The sequence below is a fragment of the Rutilus rutilus genome (assembly GCF_951802725.1).
Source record: "Rutilus rutilus genome assembly, chromosome: 15".
In the NCBI taxonomy this organism is placed as follows: Eukaryota; Metazoa; Chordata; class Actinopteri; order Cypriniformes; family Leuciscidae; genus Rutilus; species Rutilus rutilus.
The window spans coordinates 19,683,379-19,710,560 of record NC_140220.1 but is presented as its reverse complement, the minus strand read 5'-3'; the positions used below and the strand labels follow the sequence as shown (position 1 = coordinate 19,710,560).

Here is a 27,182-nt window from a genome sequence, read left to right as displayed (position 1 = left end):
AAAAATAAAATAAAATGTATATGTATTCATATAGCAGATGCTTTTTCCCACAGCAACAAATAGTAAAGAAAAACAAGCAATTTAATATGAAGGAGCCAATAATATTGAAGATATGTTAATTTTTTTTTTATTGAAACTGACATACACAATGCCCTATATCATTGTGTATGTCAGTTTCAATAAAAAAAAAAAAATCACACAAAAATGAAAATTCTGACATCATTCACTCACACTTTTCTTTTTTTCTCATACAATAAAAGTCAGTTGTCTCCAATGTTGTTCAATGTCCAAAGTTTTTCAAAATCTTGTGATCCAGAAAAGAAAGAAAGTCATACCCAGCTGACAGGGAACGTTCAGACCTTTGGCTATAATGAATGAAATACATTTTTATTCCACACACTTCATTTTATTAAAAAAGTAATAAAAGCAATACAATTAAAGGAATTGTTGATCCCTAAAAATCAACATAAAGTTGATCGTCATTTACATGTTTCTACAAATTATTTGGCTGTGTATTTTTATTTTCATCCATGGATCACAAAAATGAGATGGATTGGGGTATAAGATGATAATGATTACGACCTTTAAAGGGCCCCTATTATGGATTTTTGAAAATGACCTTTCATGTACACTCTTAAAACAGATGTGTTAAAAACAACACAACCTGTGTTATATCTTAACACACCTGTGTGTCTAGTTAAGGACAACACATTTTGTGTTACTTTTAACTCAACCAGTGTGTTATTGTTCTTAACACAGGGAGTGTGTTAAAATATTTAACACACTAATGTGTACTAAATCACACAATATGTGTCATAGATGTGCTATTTGTGACCAGTTAAAAAGAACGCAAAACAAAAAAGTATTTTTAAATTTTTTTTTATTTATTAAAACTTAACTGCTACATTTTCACAACGTCAACATTCACATGTCATTTGAATTTCATAAAGACATTTTTAAACAATTTTATATCTTGGATTTACAAAAAGGTTTTCTTTGTAGGAAATCATGTGAAGAGGTTTTACATCAGCAGCATTGCTCAAATTAATCACTTTGTACTCATTTGTTCTTTGGACTGCATACGCATACAAGTGTGGGTGAAAGTACATTTGTGATAGAACTCTAAGAAAAACTAAAACAATTTGTTTTTCACATTCTGGAACTATGTGTAAAACTTCACCAAAGAGACGCTCTTCTCTTAAGTCACAGTTTAAAGCAAGTACACAACCAGTCTGAAAAGTCTGACCGAATACACCAACAGAGTGAGAAACATGAACAGTGCTACATGCGTCAAGTTCATAGCCAAAGTCTCTCATGTTTTCAACAAACAGAACACTTTTTTCCAAAGATCCAACCATGACTGGAAAAACATTTGGGACAGTAATTTTTTCTGTTAATGGACTTCCCAGTTTCCAATGAAACATAGTCTGAACCTGACTCTTGTAGGCTAATGTCTTACTTATATTTACAAAATTACATACAACTTGTGCTTGTCTTTTTAGAGGACCATGCTTTCCCTCAAATCTCATGCACCAAAATTTAGAGAGTGGGCCAAATTTAAGCATCATTCGCCAGTAATGAGTCATAAAATGATGCTTTGGTATTAGTGATTTGTTTGGATATAGAGTCTTAAACAAATTATGGTGATCAATAACTAGCTGCTTTAAAAATACAGCTAATCCTTTGGTGACAACTGGTGCAAAGGTGATACTACAAATTTCTTTAAGGAGAAGGAACAATTTCCAGTGACTATCACCTTCACTTATAAAATTTCCAATCAGGAAAGGCAAAAAAAGGATGAGACACCACATTTGACTGGCATTTTGCTTAATGGGGTTCTCTGATGTTCTTAAATTATGAATGGCACTAGGCTTGTTTTTCTCGTTTGTCACACCATAGTCAAAGCTAATCATTCGGTCATTCAACTGATCTAAAGTGAAAAGTTTTTGCTCATAGATGAAATGTTGTAACATTAGTTTGATCTCGAGTGGAGCCACACCCTCTAAAATGTCATGCATAATGTCAACACAGACATTATCAGTAATATGAAAGTACTCTAGAGAGTTTAGGCAAGAGTCTGCTTTTATGCCTGTTAAACTAGGATTTTTAAGCATGACATGTTCATTGTAATTAACTTCATTGCGCAACTCCAAACAATCGTCATCAAATATACCCTGCATCTCATGTTTGTCAATTAGACACAAATGACAGAATTTGTTGGCTGCAAAACTCTCCAAATACCCTCCAAGTGAATGGCAGGCCAGATTATCAGCAGTAAATAAGCATATTGTGCCAAATAACACTGAACTTTGGCCATTTATCTGAACTTCTAGCCCTCTGGTTTCAAGAAATTTAATATCATCCAACAATGGCTCAAATATTTTGTTGAAACCATAAACTTCTTTGTCAATGGAATTAAAAAGCAAACATAAGTGGATGTTTTCAAGAGACGAGTTAAATCTAGCAGGTAAATTCCTCAAACAAAAATAAACTGCTCCCATTTTGTGAACTTTGGTTTTAGAGCCTAAAGGATTTGTTGTTTCAAAATCATCAAAATAAAGTTGCATTTGTAAAGCTTGAGGAAATCTACTGTACAATTTGTGATTTTTAAAATGTGAGCCATCACAGTAGTCACGCAATTTACCATCAATTTCGGTTGAATCCACAAAGAGCTTTTGCATTTGTTCATTGTCAAAAAGAAACTTCAGGGTATCAATAATAGAGATGTACTGACATGTATCTGCTATTAACACTTGAGTTAATTTACCATGCTTTCTTGCAGTGTCACCTCTGTTTCCAAGGAAGATTTCTGTTGGCTTGATAAAAGAGTGGTTTTCAGCAAAATACTTGGTCATTTTGTAGGGGGTATCAACTTCCTCAAACATATTTCGTCCTCTTTCAAAATCTTTCATCAAGGTCTGCAATTCATCATTGGGTACAGAGTAACGATTAAGCAGAGATGTGGTTCTCTCTTGCAAACAGTCCAGGGTTTCACAGAGTAGTTCTTTTGTGCATGTGATGCTTCTTTGCACATCGGTCAGGGTACAATTTGAAGAGGAGTACATTTTTGCAACAAATGCTGCTGCACAGCTTTGGTAGTCAGAAGTGCTGCAGTTACTGGAGCCATCAAAATTAGTCTCTAGAACATCAACAGCAGCAGAGCAAGATGCAGCAGAGAAGTTCTCACTCATGCTAGTGTCAGAGTCTTGTTCTAGATGTACTGGGTTTGCAGCTTGAGCATGGTCTCTATTTAGATGTTTAGCATAAGAATTGAAGTTATGGTATGTTCGTTGACAGTTGTTTTGACTACAAACAATTGTATAATCCTGTCCATCAGAAAGTGCATGGACATGCCTAAGATGACTTAAAAGTTTCCGGATGTCTTTTGAAGTTGATTTTTTGCACTTCGGACATATGTACATGGCGGTAGAATTTAGGAAAGTGCTTGAAGCTTTGAAATAAGCTCCACAACTTTAGATCTCTTCCCACCAGAGAAAGGAATGTCATACACATTTTCAAAGAAATTGAAGACAGATGCGAGTTGGACAGGATATTCTACATTGCAAACCCAATACATTTTAAACAGCTTGTCGATGGCACACGTCAGACTGTTATCCTCAAGTGGAATGGTGACTTTGTCATTCTCGGCCACAATGATGTATTGCGCTGTAGAACTTGGGGCTCCCAAGCAGACAATGTGGGGTTGATGGCTTTCCACCATTGTCTGGGAATTATCCAGGAGGCTGGAGATGCTGGTTCCAGCCTGTAAAAATAAAAGTACATTTTATAAATTCCATTTTTTGCAACAGGAATACCGCAAAAGGAGTAGCAAAAGTCAGAGCGCTAGGATTTGAACTTGTACTGCCAGATCTGAGAGGTTGTAAGTGCCGACTTGACATTGTGCAGCGAAACTGAAGTAAAGTGCAAAAGTAAATGTCGTATGTAAGTAAATGTCAAGTATGTCATTTTACACATTTGTGATTTAATATACAACTTTCAATTCAAAACACAGATGTTTTGATCATTGTTTGTGTGTGAAAATTGAAAGATTCAGCTTTTCACATCAGAGCTGTGTGTAAATTTCAACTTACAAATACGAATGTTAAAATGACAAGTTCTCTTCTCACATTCAGATTTTCAACCTCTCGAGTTAAGCTACTGATTTTACCTCCATAGTTTTGGATCACTGCATTTAATTTGAGAATGTACATACAGAATGAAACATCCAGCATGATAGAGTAAACAGTCACTACCGTGAGAAGCAAAAACAGCCTCCCCTGGGTCCTTAATGCCCATTCGGTAATAAATAAAATGAAAATACACAAATAACCTTAAGACACTTGGCCAAAATGAGTTTAAAAATATCTGCAAAAATCTAATATCATGCATACCTAACAACAAAACAAAATTAAAACAATATAATTTTATGCAAATCAGAGTCATATAATTTAATAACATCACAAAGTGCTTGTACAGAAAACTGACAAAAAAAAAAATAAAGCTAACATAAAAGGACAATTAAGTTGCTTACCGGCTTAATGTCCAAGAGATAAGCAAGGGCTGACTTTGTACTGCATTTGGCCCACCCTTTGCTCCTTCCTGACGCAGTAGGGGGAAGCAATGTAATAAGAATTTGAAGAGCTCTGTAACATGAATCTGTAGTATGATAGAAAAACACAAAATATAATGACATTTTTCATGGCTGGTATAATGGCTGACTTAACTTTAAACTCTTTGAACTACTAAAACTACTGTCCACTGAAAGAAAAACAACATTTTGACAGAACGAGCAAAGTAGCCTACCTTCACTCTCATTATCAGTTGGCATGACCAGAGGATTTTTCTCTGTGGACACCTTTTGCAATTTTGGAACAATATTTCCTTCCCATTTTCGAAGAAAGAGGTCAGCTTTCCCAGGAAACATTTTTCCAAACTCAGTGTCAAGCTACAACACAGGATAGAATACACAATTACAACACTACTGTGTTTCCTCAGTATGTTCACAAAATATGGAGTCTTTTCGAGTCAAGTTTATGCAATCTTAACTTCAGAGAGGCATTGTGGGCCATTCCAGGTTATGAATAACAGTACATATATTATATATATACAGCAGTATTATTATTTCAATTAAACTGAATGAAGAAAATCAAGTGGTGGGGCTTGATTTTAGTGCAACTTAATCTCTAGCTTGCAGCAGACTGATGATTGGAGGGGAGTGGTTAAAAGATTTTTAAAGGATATTGTAAGAGAAGGAACAGCATTCCAGAGGGAAAGCAAAATTCCAGATTATGACTAAAGATTAACAAATACAAACTTTTTTTTATAAATATATAAATTGCATAATTCATTTTTCACCATAAGACTAGTATTGTGCACTAACAAAGTAAAAAAAACCTTTTAAATTCATGGAATTAATATCTACCAGCCATGTCCCTTTGCTAACAAGTCTATTCATACCTAGCTATAAGGAAAAGCCATGCAAAACACAAGTCCTTACCAAGTATGGCATGTCTACAAATCGAGGATATTGTTCAAAAATCTCTTTCACTGTTGGGGACTTGTTTGCGACCCATAACCTGCGATTACTGTATGTTTTCTCCATGCCAGTTTTGATGGTATTGAGGTTTTCTGGAGATGGTTTCATCCTTTTGATCACAGTCGTCCACTCCCGAGAGGACTCCTCCTCCTCCCCTTCAGCAGTTATTTCCAAAGTGATAGACACTCCAGAGGAATCACTGATTCGACTACGTTTGCGCTGGTAGCGACGCTGATCATCATGAAGTTTCCTCCGTAGATTCCGAAGTCGCATCTCAATAAATCCACTGTGGGATACTGGGTCATAGAAATGTTCCTGGATGAAAGGGGGAGGATAACAATTGTAACTTTTACAAGAACCCATGATGTCTGACGAGCAAACCAGCAGAGTGGATGTACTTTGTGTTATTGTAACTGTAATATTTATAAAAAAATATATATAAAAAAAAAAAAAAATTACAGTCACTAAATTTTCAATTGATTTGTAACCTGTTAACTAATTAACATACTACACATACTTACTATTCCAATTTGCATTTATTTAAATTGGGCTTTGTGTGTTTTAATAAGTGCAACTTACAAATCCTTCATTCTCTTCTCCCATCTTGATCTTCAGAGAAGGAAACAGTGTTACCACACTTTCTGCCAACATCCGTTTCTCTTCGGTACAAGGGTAACTATAAGCAAAATAAAGACATAACATGGAAAAATGACCCAATTCAACTCATACATAATACATTAAAATAAAATACAGGAACCAAATTCAGTCAGTTTTCCCCAATTATGTTCAAACTATTAGAAGTAATCAGTGTGTTTTCAAAGTATTCAACATCTTTATACGTTATAGCATTCACAGTTGTTTTAGTTAATTTCTCAACTGTAAACTTACAATCCACTTTGTTCCACCAGCGCACTGACTCCTATCTTCACAAGGAGCTTTCTTGATGTCTCTGAAAGCATTCCTGAAGCTTCATAATCCTTATATATACTCAGACCTTTGCTTTCAATTAGTGCTCGCAATGCGTCTACATCAATTATATTACGTTGATGCTGGAAATATAAAAAGCACAAAGTAGTTCTTATTAGATGAGTTAGTGATTCAGTTACTCAAAGTCACTCACTTGCTCCTGAATGAATCAGCAGTTTTGAATGAACTGATGAATGATTCACTCATTAAAGGGTTAGTTCACCCAAAAATGAAAATTATGTCATTAATGACTCACCCTCATGTCGTTCCAAGCCCGTAAGACCTCCGTTCATCTTCGGAACACAGTTTAAGATATTTTAGATTTAGTCCGAGAGCTTTCTGTTCCTCCATTAAAGTCAATGGACGTGTCACTGTTCACGTCCAGAAAGGCAATACAGACATCATCAAAGTAGTCCATGTGACATCAGTGGCTCAATCTTAAGTTTATCAAGAGTCGAGAATACTTTTTGTGCGCAAAAACAAACAAAAATAACGACTTTATTCCACTATTCATTTCCTTCTCTCTGGGCCTCGTAGTGTTTTTGCGCAGCGTGTCTGTGTTGCACGTCACCACGTAGGCTCACTATTGGCCGACGCTGGTCATGTGTGATGCGTGATGACGTGCAACACTGCGCAAAAACACTACGAGGCCCAGAGAGAAGGAAATGAATAGTGAGATAAAGTCGTTATTTTTGTTTGTTTTTGCGCACAAAAAGTATTCTCGACTCTTGATAAACTTAAGATTGAGCCACTGATGTCACATGGACTACTTTGATGATGTCTGTATTGCCTTTCTGGACGTGAACAGTGACACGTCCATTGACTTTAATGGAGGAACAGAAAGCTCTCGGACTAAATCTAAAATATCTTAAACTGTGTTCCGAAGATGAACGGAGGTCTTACGGGCTTGGAACGACATGAGGGTGAGTCATTAATGACATAATTTTCATTTTTGGGTGAACTAACCCTTTAATAAAGACAGTCAACATCTGGCAAAACGTACATATGTACTGTACAAGTGTACAGACTTAGTTTCCGTGGAATGGGCAAACAAATTCAAACAGAGTGATACAAATAATGAAAAGAGTGCTGTTATTTCAGCACTCAATTATACAAACCGTCTGTTGACTACTTGGACCAGCTTCATGTGTGTTCTTTGGTGCAACCTTCAAAAAAAAAAAGAAAAAAAAAGAAAAAGGCAGTTAAAATATGTTCAAGTATATTACTTGTAATTATGTATACGCAAGTCCTCCATGAACATACATTCTGTTGATGACTTGGACTGGCTGCATCTACATTCAATCTTTCATCCTCAAAGGACAACATGTAACAAGGAGAAGTACAATAATAAAGATTTGAAATAAAATTAAACTGCATTTACTCTTATGTTATGCACAAAAAGGTTAAAGTCATCATTTTATCAATGGATAAGTTTAATTTATAAAGTTGTCCGTTTCTGGTCTGAATAGTGCATGACACACAGGTCACTTATTATAAGTTATGTTACTGAAAAGGGAAATTACATACCAATGCATGTGATCCACTTCTCTTAATCGACTTAAACAAAACTTGAAACTTGTCCAAGGCTTCCACTTTCTCAGTTAGGTCGGTGTCAATAAATTCATTAAAATCAGCGCTAAATTTTAAAATTCGGTGGTACTCAGCAGCACAGGGGAGGAGACATTTGGAAGCATCAATTATTTCTGCTGCACTCTTGAGATGCTGCAATTTTTTGCATATCTCCTTTTCATCAAGTAGTACAGCTACTAATGTTTTCGGAGTGTCCTCCATTTGAAGCTGCAAAAAGGCATACAAAAACACCAATCTGTTATGTACTGATTAAGCATAGTATTCACATTCATAATGTAAAAGAGTTAACAAGCAGTGTTAGAATGAACTAGCCTATCTATTTATTTACGAAAACATCAAGCAAGCATAATAAACTTCCGAGATAAACCTAAAGCAATCTTTTAATCTCCGAAAACCAGTCGTCCATTTTAAATTTGGTACGTTACTTCATACTACTTTTACTATTTCTGCCATATATTATGGTTAAAAAAAATAAAAATTAAAAGTAGTGTGCTAGTACGCGGTTCCGAATTCTGAATCTGTTTGTCTTGTATAATACAATGTACTCTCAATTTATTTATTTTTTTATCTTTTAAGAGAAGTGCCAATCCCGGGGGTGCGCGAGACCATGAGCACCCCCGGGATTGGCTCTTCTCTTAAAAGGACGTTGAAAACAACACATTTTGTGTTACTTTTAACTCAACAATTTGTTGTTCCTGCTAATTTTATACACACCAGTGTGTTATTATTACACAATTTGTGTCAATTACGTACACGAAATGCGCAAACTGTGTTAAAATAGTCAAATTAACACATCCTTTTTGAGATGGCGCCTCGATTGTCGAAGTCAATCAAATTTTTACCGTTACCTTGATAAATCATGTTATTATTTAAGGGCATTTAACAAAACATCAATACATTCTGTTGTTTAATGAAAGAGAGGCGACAGATAGCAATGAAAGTGGTAGCGTTAGCTACCACTTTATCAAACTCGTTAACGAGCTGCGCAGCTGCAGCGTTTTATCAGACATCATGCCATTTGCAACAAATCAAACAAAGAAAAACAAAGCTCGTTAAAAATGAGTTCTCTCTAGAAAGTGAGGGACAAACCTACCAAAGTAAGTTATATGAGGAGAAATAAAAATCATTTGTGAAGCACTAACGTTAACTATCAGATGCGGTTGCTGCCTCAAGGCCTCAACTGCCTGTTGCGTCTACGGAAAATACCCATACACAGTTGAGGTCGCTAACTAAATGCACACTTGACCGTCTAAAAAAATAACAATAATAAAATACATTTGATCATTTATATTTGACAATTTCAAATAAAACATAAATCCAAATACCTGACGTGTGCATCCAAGTTATCCATCGATGAAAAAAGAGGCGCGAACTTGCTGCAGTTGCTTCTTGAGGCGCTGAGTGACGTTGCAGCAATGTGATTGGATGATAGTTAACACATATTGTGTTGGACACACTGTGTTGTTTCTCGCTCTCTCTTTCTTTTTATTTTTACACATGATCAACTTAAAATTACACAAAATGTGTTAAAATAGCCATAACACAAAAAATGTGTTATTAATTAACACATCCTTTTTGAGAGTGTAGTGTGTAACATAACTCTAAGTGAATGAAAACATCCTGCAAAGTTTTAAATCTGAAAGTGCACCGTATATAAAGTTACTGGGCCCTATCTTGCACCCAGCGCAATTGACTTTGTACACCGACGCATGTTTCATTCCTATTTTGCACCCGCGCAAAGCGCGCTTTTCCCTCCACAGAAGCACGTCGCTAAACTAGGGAATGAACTTGCGCTCTCTGGGCGGTTCAGCGCAAAAAAGGAGGCGTGTTTTGGCGCAAACGTTCCCTGGTGCTATTTTACTGTTCCATAAAACAATTGCGCCACTGGCCAGAAAAAACCTAGTCTAAAGTCAGTGGCGCGTTGCGCGTTGTTCATTATGCTATTTTAGGGCGCATGCTTGACCATAATGTATAGAGTGCACAAACGCTCATACACTGTGATTCTCTAATCTACACAGAAGCAGCAGTTTTCATTTTTGCAAATCATATTATTACAAACGATAGATAGATAGATAGATAGATAGATAGATAGATAGATAGATAGATAGATAGATAGATAATTTATTATAAATATAATAATTTATTATAAAAGCATACATCTAGCTTACACATTTACCCACATTATTATATGCCTGTTTAGCCGAAGCTAATTTGGGTGTGTTTCTCCCATCCCCAATGTCACTTCTCTCTCTTTTACGGCCGTGAAGAGAGCGTTGCTCTCCTCGGCTGTGAACCGCTCTTGACGCGCGCCTGGCAAATCCGCCGTTATAATAGCAATACGCCAAGGAAAAAGTGCGTCTGCTCTTAAAGGGAATGTGAGATGATGCTCTGATTGGTTTATTTCACGTTACGCCCAAACCACACCTATGAATAATGAAGCTACTTCAGACCAACCCCTTTTAGATTTGCGCCCGGCGCAAGAGTCATTTATCCCGCCGGGAAAATAGCAACAGCGCCAAGACCCGCCCACAAAGTTACTTGCGCTTTGCGCTTTGACACTTGCGTTTCAGATCGTTAAAATAGGGCCCACTGTCTTTCAAAAGTAAGAGTCGACTCTAAGTCAATGAAATGAATTGTTTTTCAAACGAGTCATAAGCCGTTTCGTTGGGACGTCAAGACGAAACATTAGCATATTGCCCGCCCACTTATTGCGCATGCAGACACCAGGGAAAACGTGAACCTCAAACCTGCAGCTGATTCCTGTGGATACTGGATAGCATCATGTCGAGAAGACGCTGTGCTCTACAATGTGAAGGTGAAGCCAGTTTTTTTTTCACTGCCCAAGGACGAGCATGTGAAGAATCAGGGGCCTCAAATAATGTACCTCAAACTGAGTAGTGTATCACTGAGAAACGTCCTGCTTGAGTCGTCCTTGTGATGGAGGTTCGGGTTGAATAACTAGTTCTTCTAGTGTTTCATCATCGGACTCGCAGCTAGGATTGATATGGTAAAATCGGCATCATTGTTCGTTACTATCTTTTAGTTTACGGTGTAGGAAGCCTCAAGACAGCTGACGTTGTTATGGCAATGGGCGTTTTTGTTTTTCGACCCTCGCTGTTGGTAGACCAATCACAACAGACTGAGCTGAGCTGTCAGGGCAGAGTATATCGCGGAAAGGAGGGATTTAGAGAGATTGATTCATTTGATGAGTCAAATATGATAGAAGTAAATATAAATATTACATTCGTGGTCCTGAAGCCATTCAACAGCTTTGCATGAGGAACAGTTTGTGTGACCAAACTGTGTGCATTTTTGAAGTTGTGCACATTTTTTGTCTTTAACTACTATGTACGAACATTTAAATTAATCATTTGATACAGTGCACTGATCATGTACACATGTTTTTACATAGCTTACTATATATATATATATTTTTATATCTGCATGTAAAGCTGTGATTAATTTCCCATACCACCAAACCTGTCCTAACCTTACCCATATCCAACCTCAATAGCAGAAAAAGTGTTTTGCAATACAATATGAACACAATATTTAAATGTTTAATGTAAGTAAATAGTAAAGACACAATATAAAGTGTGACCTTTAAAATAAACTCTTTCATTTACTATTTTTATGAGCTTTGTGTGATAAATTTTGTGTGTGTTTTTGTTTGTTTAACACTTTTACATATTTCCTCTATGATCATAGCAGAAAATATAGTGTTAACAGGCATGTGATCATCTCAGTTTAATCAATTCAGCATAAAGCAAAGAGATGAGATGCAGGAGCAGCTGATTATATAACCGTCACACTGTGATTGGCTGAAGATGCTCTGACTGAATTATTTACATGTATTTGATACATGCAATTTCAGTCTTCTAGGGAGGGAAGTCTTAAATTGGAAGTGACACACAACTGGCTCATGTTTAATGGTCTATCTGTCATTCTGTCAGTTATCTGCCTCTCGCTCTTTCACTCCCTCATCTATATATATTACTGGAGCGTTAGAAGCCAACTTTTGGTGAGACTTCATTAGCGAACAAAGAGAGCTGTAAGGTAAGATCTGCTGGGAAAAGAAAATAGCAAATTCCACGTGAAAGGATTAAACCAAGTTTAATTGTCAGGTGTATGTTTTGTTTTATGGACTTTTAGGGGGTGTTATCAAGTCACCGTTTTGAACTAAAAACGAAAAAAAAACTTTTGGAAAAACTTTTGAAAATGGGTTTCAAAGTGCAAGTTTTTGAAAACAATACCATTATCGTCTCCGTATATAAACCAAAACAAGTTTTAAAGGAACACTCCACCGTTTTTTCATATTAAACTATGTTATTCCCTTAACTAAGACGAGTTGATACATATCTATGTTGATACATATCTCTGCGTGCACTCAATCGCTCTGGTGTGCGGCGACACTTGGATAGCACTTAGCTTAGCCCAGTTCATTCAATAGGATCCAAACAGAGATGAAGTTAGAAGCGACCAAACACCTTCACATTTTCCCTATTTAAATACAGTTACACGAGTAGTTACACGACCAAGTATGGTGACACAAAATAAAACGTGGCACTTTTCTAAGCGGGTAAAAAGGATAACTATAATGTATGGCGGAATAGCACTTGGGACTCGGGAGCACTTCGACTCGGCACAGTAAAAAGTCACGTTGGTTCTAATGACAGAAGTGAGAGGGAGAGGGAGAGGGGGAGAGGATTTTGCAGGAGTGATGATATTACTGCGCAGAGTCGAAGTGCTCCCAAGTGCTATTCCGCCATACATTATAGTTATCCTTTTTACCCACTCAGAAAAGCGGCACGTTTTATTTTGTGTCACCATACTTGGTCGTGTAACTACTTGTGTAACTGTATTTAAATAAGGAAAACGTGGAGGTGTTTGGTCGCTTCTAACTTCATCTCTGTTTGGATCCTAATGAATGAAATGGGCTAAGCTAAGTGCTATCAAAGTGTCGCCGCGCGCCAGAGCGATTGAGTGCACGCACTGAGACGAGAGAGGTATGTATCAACTCGTCTTAGATAAGGGAATAACATAGTTTAAAGGGGTCATATAATGGTACATGCACTTTTACAAGTTGATTGTACTGAAATGTGTGTTGGCAGTGCCTGTACACAACCATCATAAAATGATAAAAATCCATCCAGTGTTTTTTTTTTTATCTTCTTATATGTTTTCCCCCATCTCAAATCAAGCCGTTCGATTTTGTGACGTCACAAAATCGACGCCCCTCCCACAATTGTTGATTGACAGTATCGTTTCACCACAGACCCGCCCTCGCTCGTGAGCGAGCTGTCAATCATAATCCGCGCGGACCGACGCGGTCATTGTTGATACGCTGGAGCACTGTCTATGAGCAGAATGGCGTCTAAGCGATTGTGGTGTTCTGTTCTTGGGTGTAATAAGGAACACAGCAGTCATTTTGATGTTCCTAAATCCGAACCGCTGAAGACGCAGTGGCTGAGTTTGTTTTCGAAGGGAATATTCCCCACGATCAACGTCAATGCTTTCATGTTTGCGCAAATCATTTCACACACCAGACTGCTCGAGGGTCAGTATAAAGCTGGTTTTGCTAAGAAGCTGCTCCTGAAAAAAGGATCGGTACCAACTATTCGTTTTCCTGCTGCACCTCCAGAAGTAGAAGTGAGTGTAACGTTTTATTAACCTTTATATTAATATTTATATTAATCTTTGCAAATCGCTTGCTGCACGCTTCACGATGAATGCAACTGTTTACACTCAGGGTACATTACGGCATGTTTTCTATGTACAACGTTCTCAATATAATTCATAATCCCACGTTTATAATGAACAACGCGTTATGGTTATTGTGTTATTATTAAAAACGGTGTACGCACAGAACAGAGGGGCGGGGTGAGCAAAGCTCATTATCATTTAAAGACACATGCACTTAAACGGCGTGCTGAAAACAGAGCTGTTTTTGACCAGGTAAAATTAGTGTTTTCTTACAATACTAATGAGAATTTTTAATTAAAGTATATTACAAACTTAATTAAGACCCTAAAGAATCATATTAGCTTGTACAAAAATGGCATTATATGACCCCTTTAATATGAAAAAACGGTGGAGTGTTCCTTTAAATGGTGATGTCATGCTTGTGCGTATTACATGTTCAATAATTATTTTAATTCTTAATACTACCTTAATATAAATATAATATACTTTTTTATTTTGGTTTATTTTGGTATGTGAGACAGTACTCCATTTATTAGTATGTTTATTTAGATGCTGTCAATATGTGTGTATGTGTCGTATGTTTAAATGTTATATCTGAGATCAGGCAGACAATATCTTAATGAAGACCTAAAAATGCACATTTTTATGCAAGTTTATGTCAGGGAGAGGTTTAGGGGTACAGCTCATTAGAAATCAATAGAAGTCAATAGAAAGTTCCCATCATAGAAAAACAAATGTGTGTGTGTGTGTGTGTGTGTGTGTGTGTGTGTGTGTGTGTGTGTGTGTGTTAGTATGTTTGAGTGGTAAAGTGGATATGCTTATATGACAGCAATCTCTGTGTTTAATGGACTCTGCTGTAATAGTGTTTATACAGCATTGCTTAATGCCTCCAGCTGCGTTGTGTTCTGCATCTAGCAGATGTGTCTGCGTGTGTTTATGGGTATGTGTGTGCTAGAATTGTACTATACAGCATGTTTATGCATATGTGAAATGTGCATTTTATTAGCACAGATGTATGTTTTTTTGTGATTCAGTTGAAGGGTTCATTCTTACAGCCTTTACTGACAGACGTTTTATTTCCAAAATCTTTAGTAAACGTACCTGTCACGAACTGCCTGTTTTGGTTTAGTTTTTATTGACTTTCTATTTGTTTCTAGCAGTTAGGCCCTGCCTGTTTTCCTTTGTTCCAGTTTCCCTCTCCTAATTTGTTACTTTGGGTTCTGATTAATGAGTCATCACCTATTCGTCATTTGAGTTCAATCACCTTGCATATTTAAGGGGCTGTTTACACGACACCATTTTCAACTAAAAACATGAGCTTTTTATTTTTGAAACAAAAACGCAGTTTTCAAATATATCAGGATTTATTCTGACACATTCTGAAAACATAAATGAATAAAACAAGCAAATGAATGTAATTAAATATTATAAATTATATATATATATATATAAAATGAAAGTATTTTAAAGGGTAACTCTCGCCAAAACGCTGCACTCTCAACCAAATGCTATTTTTAAAACACTAAGAAGGCTTGACACAACATGAAACTTTGCTCGAAGTATCACCAGGGGCTCTACACATGAACTCGAGCATTGAGAACATTGTTTGTGTACACAGAGTTTACTAAAAAGAAAGATTTTGTCACTGTAGCTGTGTCCGCTGGCATTTTGACAGTCAAAAATAGTCGATTTCCGAATGCGAATGAACTGACTCTGAATTTTAGTATTGTTTCTTATATGAGGATCCTTTTTCAAATACAAGGTCAATATTGATTTTCACTAACGAGAAAACAACTAATTATCTGTGAATTTATATTGAACTAAGCTTTAGGAGCTTTCCATCTTTACTCTCCTCCCTGTTACGGAGATCGTCTATTTTTGACTGACAAAATGCCAGCAAACGGAAACACAGTGAGTTGTTCAAAATCGTTCTTTTTAGTAAACTCTTTGTACACAAACAATGTTCTCAATGCTCGAGTTCATGTGTAGAGCCCCTGGTGATACTTTGAGCAAAGTTTAATGTTGTGTCGAGCCTTCTTAGTGTTTTAAAAATAGCGATTTTTGATGCTATCATAAAAGTGCCTCATTCACTCCCATTCACAAGGCATTTAACCTAAAACGAAAAAACGGTCAAACTTAAAAGTGGCGTTTCCATTCTAATTATGCTTTTAAACGAAAGTTTGCCTCGAGTAGATTAACAAAAAGACCCTAGGTTGCATTTTGGCGAGAGTTACCCTTTAATGTGAACTTGACATTAAAAAAAGAGTTGAAATCTGTAAAAAACGAAAAAAGCTCTGGGACATAAAAGTGCCCATTGAAGAAATAGCCATACACAATAATAATACATATTAGTACAGTTTCAGAAATATCATAATGTGAGACAAGTGATGATTAAAAGCCTGTGCATAAGCCCAGGGGTTACACCTGAAGACTTTTAGAAAAGTTGCTTGTGTTGTGTGACAAATGTGCTACATTTATTAGAGAGAAAGTGATGATATGCAATAGCATGATAGACACTCCAGAGGAGTGAGGTGAGGAGAGACAAGTCGATAATCGTTCTTGAAGGCAGCGGAAAGAGATGGATAGATGGTAGCGCCTCAGCCAGCTGGAAAGGCCAGAAGTGTCATGGTGTGTAGCGTGCACCAGAATATGTGCTGATGAACAAGTGACAAAGGAAGTGAGATGAGGAAACGTCACAGCTATTGCCCACAGACACGACCTCACGGTTGGGTTGGAAATGGGCAGAAAGTCAGATGGGATGCGAAGAGGCAAAATATTAGAGACTGAAAGGAGGGAAGTGGGTAGAGAGTGACAGGTAGGACGTCCCGCAGATGCATGGAAAGGAAACAGAGCAGAAATAAGCCAAAGCAATTGCAGCCAAGCCATGGTGGTCAATTCCCCGCCTGGTGAGAAAGACAGGGTGTTAAAAGCGGCATGGCTATTGAGTCCCCAGTGGTTGTCGAGCTGGAAAAGGAAGTGCGACTTGTGCCATGGTCACCGGTTGAGCAGAAACAGATGGAGACAGAAGGATTAAGAAGTTGGCACCAATTTTGATCCCATTGAATCTTTATCATTTTTCTTTATTTTTTATCCTGTCACCAAAAACATTTGTTCCGGTTCATTACTGAAACATCTTTTGTTCAGTTACTGTAGGTCAGCAGATTCCTGTTCAGGGGTGTGCCTTTAGACAACTATGGGCAGCAGCAAGATAAAGGAGTCTAACATTTTTATTCCGAAAAAAAAAATTCCACCACAGAATTTTAGCAAATAAAATAACTTTAGGGTGCAAAATGCCATTTTAGAACTTTCCCTAAATGTCCAGGACGATGGTCCTCAAACAACCTCTCTAATATTGGACGGACTAAGAAATCCTCATTTCATGTGCAGTGCTGCTCAATATACCAGTCAAACACTCAACCTTAAAGGCATACTTCACCTCTGGAAAGATTAATGTGTATTTAAATTGGGTCATTTATGTAGTAGAAATGTGAAATTATTTTTGAATTTGGAGCCTTCTAGAATGAGAAAAGCCAGAAAATGTATTTTTGGCTCATGTGGATGAAAGACAACAACTCCCAGAATGCACTTGCTTCGCTGCCCTAGGAGGCCACTCCCAAGCCACGCCTACCGGTTAGAGAGCAGTTAAACAACAAAGCTAAGCTACTAGTGAGTCTCCGTGACAAAAAATCCGTCTGCCCGGGTTTTTGAGATCACACAAAATGTCCGGGATTCGGCTTTTGCATTCTACAGTCGCCATTCATCATGTTTACTGTGGCGAGCAGGACGAGGCTAGGGCCGCGGGAGAACGATGCGAGGCCGGTGGCGTGATTACTGATGCAGACGCACCGGTCTCGTATCTCTCACGGAGGAGCGGGTATTTTCTTAGCAATGGTGAAACGCACATCAACCGATCATTTGTTTAGCGTTCATGTAAACACTACATTCAGATACACCAGTCGGAATGAATTCAGTTAGATTGAAACAAAAGGTGTGCATGTAAACAATGAATGGCGACCGCAGAAAGCAAAAGCTGAATCCCGGACATTTTGTACGATCTCAATGGCCAGACATGTCCGGGAAAAAGAGGATGTATAACCCCTACTACTCAGCTTTCTCCACAGAATAAGAACCCGTTAGCTTAGCTTTTAAATAAAAGATGGCTGACATTGTTTGTACATTCAGTGAGAGTGAGTGAGTGAGATCCCACCCTCTATGGGCGGGTTGAAAACATGTGGAACTAGCTCCTACTACTGGCTGTAGTTTCTAGCCTCTGGCCAAAAAATGGCGATTTTTGCGTCATCGGAGGATTTTTGCCAGACAAAAAATACATAAATCTCTCGTCTCAGGGGGATATGAGGGAGGAAAGCATGGTAATTCGAAAATATTACAGGTTTTCTACTGATACAAAGCTTAATGCTAAATCCTGAAGGATCCCTTTAATTATAATTCACAAAACCCATATCCCATCCTCCACATTCACCAGTGGATGTCCAGGGAGGTTTCTGGACAAAGTAAGAATGTGTGTAAAAACTCGAAATGATTAATATATCTATGGCCGGGAAATTAAAAGTAACCACTAATTCTCACAGTATACATCATATCAGCAAATGTGTTAGGGATCAATAATTCCTATTTCCAAGATGACTCTAAGGCTCCTCGTGTCTGCGTTTCCATTAAATTGGTTGATAATGTTTCATCGGAGATGCAGGGCATTAGTGTTGCAAGCTACTCTCTACGAGGAATATCACTGAAAAAATTGCATACTTCGCCAATATTCGTATGTGATTTGTCTTGTGCGTGCTGCCATATTGCTACATTGTGTTCAACCACAAACTTTAAATTACATCCTAACCTAAAAACCTAAATTGATATCCAAACAGATCTCGGGCCCCATTGACTACCATAGTAGGGCCCGAAATCTGGTTACAAACATTCTTCCAAATATCTTCCTTTGTGTACAGTAGAGCAAGTACATTTATACAGGTTTGGAACAATTTGAGAGTGAATAAACAATGAAAGAATTTGTATTTCTCTGTGTCAGGTTCGAGAATAGCAGTTCATACAAACATTTAACTAACAATGACAACAAATAACAACAAATAAACTTCTTGAGAGCAGCACTTTCCAGAGGCTTTTAAACTGTTGAGGCAAAAAGGTTGCCAACATAAATTTTTTTATAACAACCTGCTTGTGTTTCTCATTAGCAGAATACCAGCCTGTTAATTAATCGAATTGATTAATTCCTCTTGAAATGTTTCACCCTGGTGGCTCCAGTGTGTGTGTGCGTGCGTGTGTGTGGACTGGACAGGGCACATGGCCAGTTTCTGTGCTAAAAGAGGGATATGTAATTAAGACTGCTATTATGTTCACCCACCACCTAGACAGCAGCTAACTATTTCTTCATGACAAAAAAGGCCAACTTTTTTGCTCTTTCTTGATATCACCAGCTATGGCCTCAACACAAATAGGTATAGATTTAAAGGATTAGTTCACTTCAGATTTAAAATGTCCTGATAATTTACTCACTCCCACGTCATCCAAGAAATGTATGTCTTTCCCTCTTCAGTCGAAAAGAAATTAGGTTTTTGAGGAAAACATTCCAGGATTTTTCTCCATATACTGTAGTGGACTTCAACGGTTATCAACGGGTTGAAGGTCCAAATTGCAGTTTCAATGCAGCTTCAAAGGCTCTGTATAACTGTACAAGGCCAGAGTCACGTTTATGCATGGTTGATCTCAGTTTTAATGTGTGTGTGTGTGTGTGTGTGTGTGTGTGTGTGTGTGTGTGTGTGTGTGTGTGTGTGTGTGTGTGTGTGTGTGTGTGTGTGTGTGCATAGCATGTGTTCCAGAACAGAAGCTGCTTCATCACACACATGCACACACAAAGGTGTTTCATCTTATGATAAATGAGTCTGACCCTGTATCTCTCCGCTTGCACAACGGAAGCACAGCATGCTGTCAGACTGGTGTAGCCAGGCTGTAGATTTAGCAGATGCACACAAAGCCCACAAATGCAGACTTGCACACCAACACAAGAGCACTATTCATCCACAAACAGCCATCTGTAAATGAACAGCATCAACAATGCATCTAGAGCTTGTGTGCTTATCGTTTATAGCATGTAATAAGGTGTTCCGTTGTGGTTGTTTTAAGATAATTGTCACTGTTTTGTCTGGAGACACACACAGATACATTTTTCTCATTCACAAATTGTGCTACTGTCTCTGCCAGAGGTTTCAACCACTGGGATTGCGATCTAGAAGTCCTATTATGTCCTTTTATGAAGTCTTGATTTTGTTTTTGGGGTGTATTAGAATAGGTCTTCAATGCTTGATTGTTAAAAAACGCATTCTTTTTCAAATATTTTACATTTACATTTATTGCTGCACCTCTCTTCCCAGTCTGTCTCAAACGCTCCATTTAGTTCCTGTTTCGATGAAGCCCCTCCTTCCAAAATACGAAATGTGCTCTGATTGGTCAGCTGGCCCAGTGTGTTGTGATTGGCGAACCGTTTGTTCCGGAAATGTCACGCCCCACCATAAGTTGAATCTGTTCAGGTGAATATCAATGATGCTGTAAATTTTGCAATACCAGTTCGAGCCCGATTCAGACCCTGAGAATGTTGACGAACAAGAGGATTGTGCAGAACCTTTGCAAGCATGGATTTAACAGGACGTTTCAGAGTGGTAAGTTCCTGTGGATCTGAGAACAATCTTACAAAAGCTAGAGCCCCATAGCTAAACACTACATCAACACTGTAATGTTAGCTAGCAGAGCCAAACAGCTTTTCCCGTAGTTTACATCGTAGCAACAACATAAAACGTGCAGAACCTTTGCAGAGAGAGAGCCCAACGTTCGCAATGAGCATGCTTCGCTCTCAAACAAACCATGCAAAAATAATGTGTATTAAATAAATGCAGCCGTGGTGAGAATAATAGAAAAATCTTACCGACCTCAAATGTTTCAATGGTGTGCATGCACCATTCAAATCATTCAAATAGAATTATTGCATTTAAAACTAGGATCTAAACAAAAAGCACAATAATCATAACCTATTTCAATATTTATTGTGTGCAAATATTTTACAATTATTTTGGTCATTTACACAAATGTGTTCTGTCACAAACATTGTCAATGAATAACTTTGCAAATGAAATATGAGACGTGTGATGTGAAAAATCAAGGTAAATATCACTTGTAAACAGAGTATTTTTATAGTGTAATTTTCACTGAAACTGTAATTTAAGTTATACAAAAGTGTGAAATGTTATTTAATGTAATTTAATTGATTTATTATATTGTGTAGCTATGAAATGCTAAGCTATGAAACCCATAGCTAGGCAAAAGAGTCATCATTTGATGACATTCTGAAAAAAATGGCAGAATTCTCCTGTGATGCATGTACAGATGTCAACTATTTGACATTTTGAATAGACAACTTAAACTAGTGAGTGTGTTTTTAAAAGAGAGTTTACTTTCTAAAAGTCCACAGGGCCAAAAGTGCCCATATTTAAAGAAACACCCAATTACTATTTGCTAACCTGTTTAATTCGGCTGGTTTCGGGTTCACCTGACCCCAATCAGACACCACTCTTAGGGGCTTTTACATAAGATGCATTCTTGCATTCAAATAGCCAGAGGTGGACAGAGTACACAGCTTCATTACTTGAGTAAAAGTACAGATACCCCTTGCTAAATTTTACTCAAGTACAAGTAAAAGTATTACAGTCAGATGTCTACTTAAGTAAAAGTACTGAAGTACTTGTTTTTAAAAGTACTTGAGTATCAAGAGTACAAAAGTACATTTTCTAAATATTGCATTACTACTGCCACAGTGCGAACACTTGAAGCGAAAACTATCATTAACTTGTTCAGAAAATTGAAATAGTCTCAGACATCCCAACCTGCACAAAGGGGGGGCTGCACGCACACTAGCACACACACGCAAGGTCTCTCGCTCCCTCTCTCTGCCGTGCGCGCTCTTGCTCGCTCGCTCTAGATTCCGGGAGATTTTAACTAATATGCGGGCATCAGGGAGCCGCGATCAACATGCGGGAGACTCCCGGAACTTCCGGGAGACTTGGGATGTCTGTAGTCTGGCGAGGTGGGGCCACGGGTTGGCACATTCCCGGGATGGACCTGCTGCGTCTTCATCCATTGTTTCGTCCATGGTTTCGTCTCTTATCTAAATCTGACCATGGAGTTGACTTTGGCGGAAAGCTGAAGGTGATTGCTGATAGGCTGTCCCAATCAGTGGCGCCTGCACAATCCAATCACGTTTGAGAGGGAAACAACAAATTGAGGGTTTCCGAGATTTTTATTTTTTCCTTTTTTTTTCATTTTTTAGAAGTAACGGGTACTCACGGTTATGGATAGAAATGTAGCGGAGTAAAGAGTACAATATTTGCCTCTCAAATGTACTTGAGTAAAGTCATGAGTACTCCCCAAAAATGATACTCGAGTAAAGTACAGATCCCTCAAAATTGGGCTTAAGTACTGTACTCAAGTAAATGTACTCCGTTACTGTCCGGCTCTGCAAATAGCTAGATGGAGCAGAATGGAATGGTACACAACGCAGGTGGTCTCACAACACTATAGATCTGCTGCTCAATAACAGGACCTCATTTTTATTTATTTAATTTTATTAACAAGACATAGCTGCTTTTAGAAATTAAGATACCAATGACATGTATATACACACAAGTACACATAAAGGGGAGGGGAAAAAAAAAACAAAAGAGAAAAAAACAGCTAATTATATAGATGTATAGATATAGTAGTGTTTACTGGAATGCCCATGCCGAAAACACATGCCAATCACACCCACCGACAGTACTAGTATAGCCGCCAGACCCAGGCAGCTTTTATTAATTATAAGTGTTTATATGTAATGTTTTGGAATCGGATTTTATAGGAAGGGGAGAGGAAAGGAGGATACATTTTTCTCAGTTCTGTTCTGTTCTGTTCTGTTCTGTTTTTCCAATTAAGTAGAATGTGTTTCTTTTCTATGGACCGCGAAATTAATAAAAAGGGTTCGAGATGATTAGAAATCTGTAATGTAGACATGTCTCCCAGTAAAGCTATTATGGGACAAACTGGGTTGTTGAGCCCAAGCTCATAACCTCTGACCAGAATGACTGAACAAGTGGACACCGCCACAATGCATGAAAGTAATCATCAGTGGAGGCTGGATAGTATGGATTATAATATATATATTTTTAATATATATTCAATATATCCCATGCACTGTAGTTTGTATGTTGTGATGTGTGTTCTATGGATAACCTTATATTAAATCATTTGGATTTTGGTATGGCAAGACAGAGAATAAATATTATTGCAAACTTCTTGCCAGTTAGCCCATTGTAGAATTGGAGCTATTGGACTATATCATTTTCTGTAGATATTAAGAATGTATATATTTGTGATAGTATTTTATTTGGTTTTAAAGATTTAATAGTTTGGTATATGGTGGAATATATGGTGAACCAATTGATTTTTGAATGCCTTCTTTTAACTGTATATAATAAAAGTAAGTTTGATAAGGTAACTTGTATTTTGACAGAATAAGATCAAAGGTCATGAACAGGCCCCCCATTGTATAAGTGGCCCATTGAATAAGGAGTGGTTACTCCTCTTTGACTCCATGTGGAAACGTTTTATTATTAATTAAAAAAACATTGGGTTATACCATATTGGTGTGTTGGCTGATGGTTTCAAATTGCAATGTAGTAGATTATGTACCTTTATGTAGCATTCATGGTGGTATTAATAGTTTTATTGTTTTTATAGCCGGGAGAGTTTTTATTGATTTATCTATTAATGGAAGAAGCTTTATATCTAATGATTGTACCAGATAATTTTCTATATTTAACCATGGGAGATTTGAGTTATGTATCCCGTGGTAGATGTAAATTAACTGTTGAGAAATAAAGTACAGGTAAAGGTTGGGTGCTCCGTGTCCTCTAAACTTTTTTGGCCTTTGAAGGGTGGATCATTTTATACGGGCTTTTTTTCTTTTTCCAATAAAACTTAGATATTGTACTATTTAAAGAGGAGAATCAGTCTGAGGGTGGAGTGACAGGGATCATGGCAAAGAGATAATTGATTTTTGGAAGTATATTCATTTTTACAGATGATATATGGCCGATTAGAGATATGGGCAAATTGTTCCATCTCTCCAAGCTATTTTGTATGTCTTGTAGTAAGGGGACATGGTTGAGCTTAAACAGATCTTTGAAATTAGGTGAAATGTGAATTCCAGGGTATTTTATAGTTTTGGTTTTACGTTTGAATGGGTAAGTCTCTAGCTCAGCCTCCCTATTCAATTTAGTAATAGGCAGAATCTCGGATTTTGAGCAGTTAATTGAGTATCCTGTTATTTTACTAAAATAACTTAATCAGATTATGGGCTGACAGAAGTGATATTTAAAAGAATGTCGTCCGCATAGAAACTTATTTTATGTTGATGATGTTTCGATTGGATTCCAGATATGTTGTGTGATTGTCGTATTGCAGCTGCCAAGGTTTCAATGAAGAGTGCAAAGAGTAACTGTGATAGTGGGCAGCCTTGTTGGGTACCTCTTTTTAAGTGAAATTGATTTGATATAATATAATTAGTTATGACAGATGCTGTTGGTGTATTATAGTGTTTAAATCCAGTTGAGGATATATGATTTAAAACCAAAGTGACTGAGTGCAGTGAAGAGAAAGGGCCATTCAAATGCCTTTTCCGCATCTAAATATACAATTATAAATGGGGGTTTGTTTGTGTGTGTTGGATGAATTGTTATAGAAATCAACTATATTTATTAACCTTCTAGTATTTTCTGAGGAGTGTCTTCCATTTATGAAGCCAGTCTGGGGTGCGTTTCCCAAAAGCATCGTTAGCCAACTATGGTCGCAAGTTCCGTCGTTATCAGCATAGTTCAACGATTTGGTGTTTCCCGAAACCATCGTTCCAACGAACGTTCGCAAACAGCATCGCAAACTTGTGTGGTTGGAACGACAGCTCTCGAGCTGTGGTTAGAAGCATAGTTTCTAGTTTACATGAGATGTAGACTGAATAAATCCTTATCTTTAGCTATATAAGCAAGCTGAAATTCAGTACAACCCGTGTTATTTATTTAGAATACATGCAAATGTAATTTACGTCTTTTAGTTTGTCAAGAGATTTAAAGCACCGTTTTTGAAGACTGCGCATGTGCGAACGTGCTCTACTATGTAAGAACGAGCCAAATATTGAGTCTGGTAATAAAGCAAAATAACTGAGAAAAATTAGAAATGGTCTTCAGATGCCATGTCTGTAGCTTATATGACAAAATCTAGCGTTAATTCGATCTCAAACAGATTAATTAAAATAAGTTATTGGTCCACCACGTGCGAGACGTCATAAACCAACGTGGTTGAACGATACTTTGCGACATACGGTTTCGGGAAACAGTTGTGACTAGCTAGTTGATTTCTCCATCGATGCATCGTACTATGGTAGTTAAGCAGCGAGCTATATAGTTGTACGGGAAACGCACCCCTGATCGGGGAGCATCACTGATGGCATCACAGATTCTAGTCTACCTGCCAATGCATTTAATTTTTAAATATACATTAATTAATGATATTGGACGGTAGTTGGAACATTGGGTGTGTGTAACGGTAAAAGATGAGGAAGCAATTGCAAGTATACTCATTTATTGAAGTGACAGATCTAGGAACAAATAACAGCTGAGACACAGGATGGTAACGCAGGGACCCCGATGGTCAGATGTACCAGTGCAGACGGTGAAGTGGTGCGGTGAGAATCCCAGGTGACGAGTAATCCAAATCCAAGGGAACACGAACAGGAACAGGAACAGGGCAGGCACAAACTCGACACGAAGACTGGGAACACAACCGGGAAACCACATACAACGATCTGACAGGGGAAATGAGAAAGTGGTGAGTATTTATGGGGTGATGAGATGAGCTGCAGCTGGTGACGGGAGTGATGAGCTTAATTGTTGATGATCGCTGATCAGACGACCCGCCCACACAATCAATGCACAACACACACATGACAACAGAACACGAGACAAGAAGAAGACAATGGATTTATGAACCGTGACAGTACCCCCCTCCCTAGGAACGCCTCCTGGCGTTCCCAGGCTCCCTTACCTGTCGATTGTAATCATCGATAAGGGAGTGATCCAGAATGTCTCTAGCAGGTACCCAACTTCTCTCCTCTGGACCGTAACCTTCCCAGTCCACCAAGTACTGAAATCCGCGTCCCCTTCGCCTCGAGTCCAGAACACGATTAACCGAATAAGTAGTTTCCCCATCTACGAGTCGCGGCGGGGGGGGAACCGGGGCTGGCGGATTAATGCGTGCAAAAAAGACGGGCTTAATTTTAGACACATGAAAGCCGGGATGAATCCTCCTGTACACTGGAGGAAGATTGAGGCGGACTGTCACCGGACTAATGATTTTAGTGACAGAGAACGGGCCAATGAATTTGGGTGCAAGTTTATTGGAAACAGAGCGGAGCGGAATGTCCTTAGTAGAAAGCCACACTTTGGAACCGACGACATATACGGGAGGCCTACGCCGGTGGCGATCGGCTTTGGCCTTGGTGCGTGCCCCCACTTGGAGTAGAGTCTCACGGGCTCTAGTCCAAGTGTGGTGACACCTCTGGACAAAGGCGTGGGCGGAGGGGACCGCGACTTCGGATTCCAGACTAGGAAAAATAGGTGGCTGGTACCCTACACTACACTCAAACGGTGATAGGCCCGTGGATGACACTGGCAACGTGTTGTGGGCGTACTCCACCATAGACAGTTGCTGACTCCAAGAGGAAGGATTCTTGGACACTAAACATCGCAACGTTCTTTCCAAATCTTGGTTGGCTCGTTCGGTCTGACCATTGCTCTGGGGATGGAACCCGGAGGACAGGCTGACAGTCGCCCCCAGAAGTCTACAAAACTCTCTCCAAAATTTGGACACAAATTGGGGTCCTCTGTCAGAAACCACGTCTGTCGGGAGGCCATGAAGCCGAAAGACGTGGTTAACGACAATCAACGCTGTCTCCTTGGCTGTGGGTAATTTGGGCAAGGGAATGAAATGGGCCGCCTTCGAGAACCGGTCCACCACGGTTAAAACTACCGTGTGACCCTGGGAGGGTGGGAGGGCGGTGATAAAATCTAGAGCGATATGGGACCAGGGTCTCGAAGGCACCGGCAGCGGTTGAAGTAACCCATCCGGGGGCCGATTGGAAGTCTTACCCATGGCGCAGACTGAACAAGCCAAAACAAAACTGTGAACGTCACGAGCCATACCAGGCCACCAGAACCGTTGCTTGACTAAAAATTGAGTACGATTAACTCCTGGATGGCAAGCCACATTGGAGCAATGACCC

The 27,182-nt window shown here is 38.4% G+C and overlaps 2 protein-coding genes across 2 annotated transcripts in view; one reads left to right on the top strand and one right to left on the bottom strand.

The window, feature by feature from the left end:
* The window catches only part of LOC311305386 (exostosin-1), a 361,957-nt gene that overhangs the window by 21,494 nt on the left and 313,281 nt on the right, over window positions 1–27,182 (top strand). The gene's annotated exons all lie outside the window — the stretch shown is intronic.
* On the bottom strand, window positions 906–8,188 carry LOC311305521 (uncharacterized protein). Its single transcript, XM_084433293.1, has 8 exons — window positions 7,766–8,188; window positions 7,621–7,668; window positions 6,425–6,585; window positions 6,116–6,212; window positions 5,498–5,851; window positions 4,804–4,945; window positions 4,532–4,656; window positions 906–3,763 (listed from the first exon to the last, which is right to left on the bottom strand). The coding sequence occupies exons 1-8, from the start codon at window positions 7,877–7,879 to the stop codon at window positions 3,434–3,436; spliced, it is 1,371 nt and encodes a 456-aa protein (XP_084289419.1). The 5' UTR covers window positions 7,880–8,188; the 3' UTR covers window positions 906–3,433.

Coding starts and splice junctions, on each gene's coding strand:
- LOC311305521 (XM_084433293.1), bottom strand. CDS start 7,879: ATGCAGTTTAATTTTATTTCAAATCTTTATTATTGTACTTCTCCTTGT. Junction 7,669..7,765: donor GTCCAAGTCATCAACAGAAT/GTATGTTCATGG, acceptor TTTTTTTTGAAG/GTTGCACCAAAGAACACACA. Junction 6,586..7,620: donor GTCCAAGTAGTCAACAGACG/GTTTGTATAATT, acceptor TTATATTTCCAG/CATCAACGTAATATAATTGA.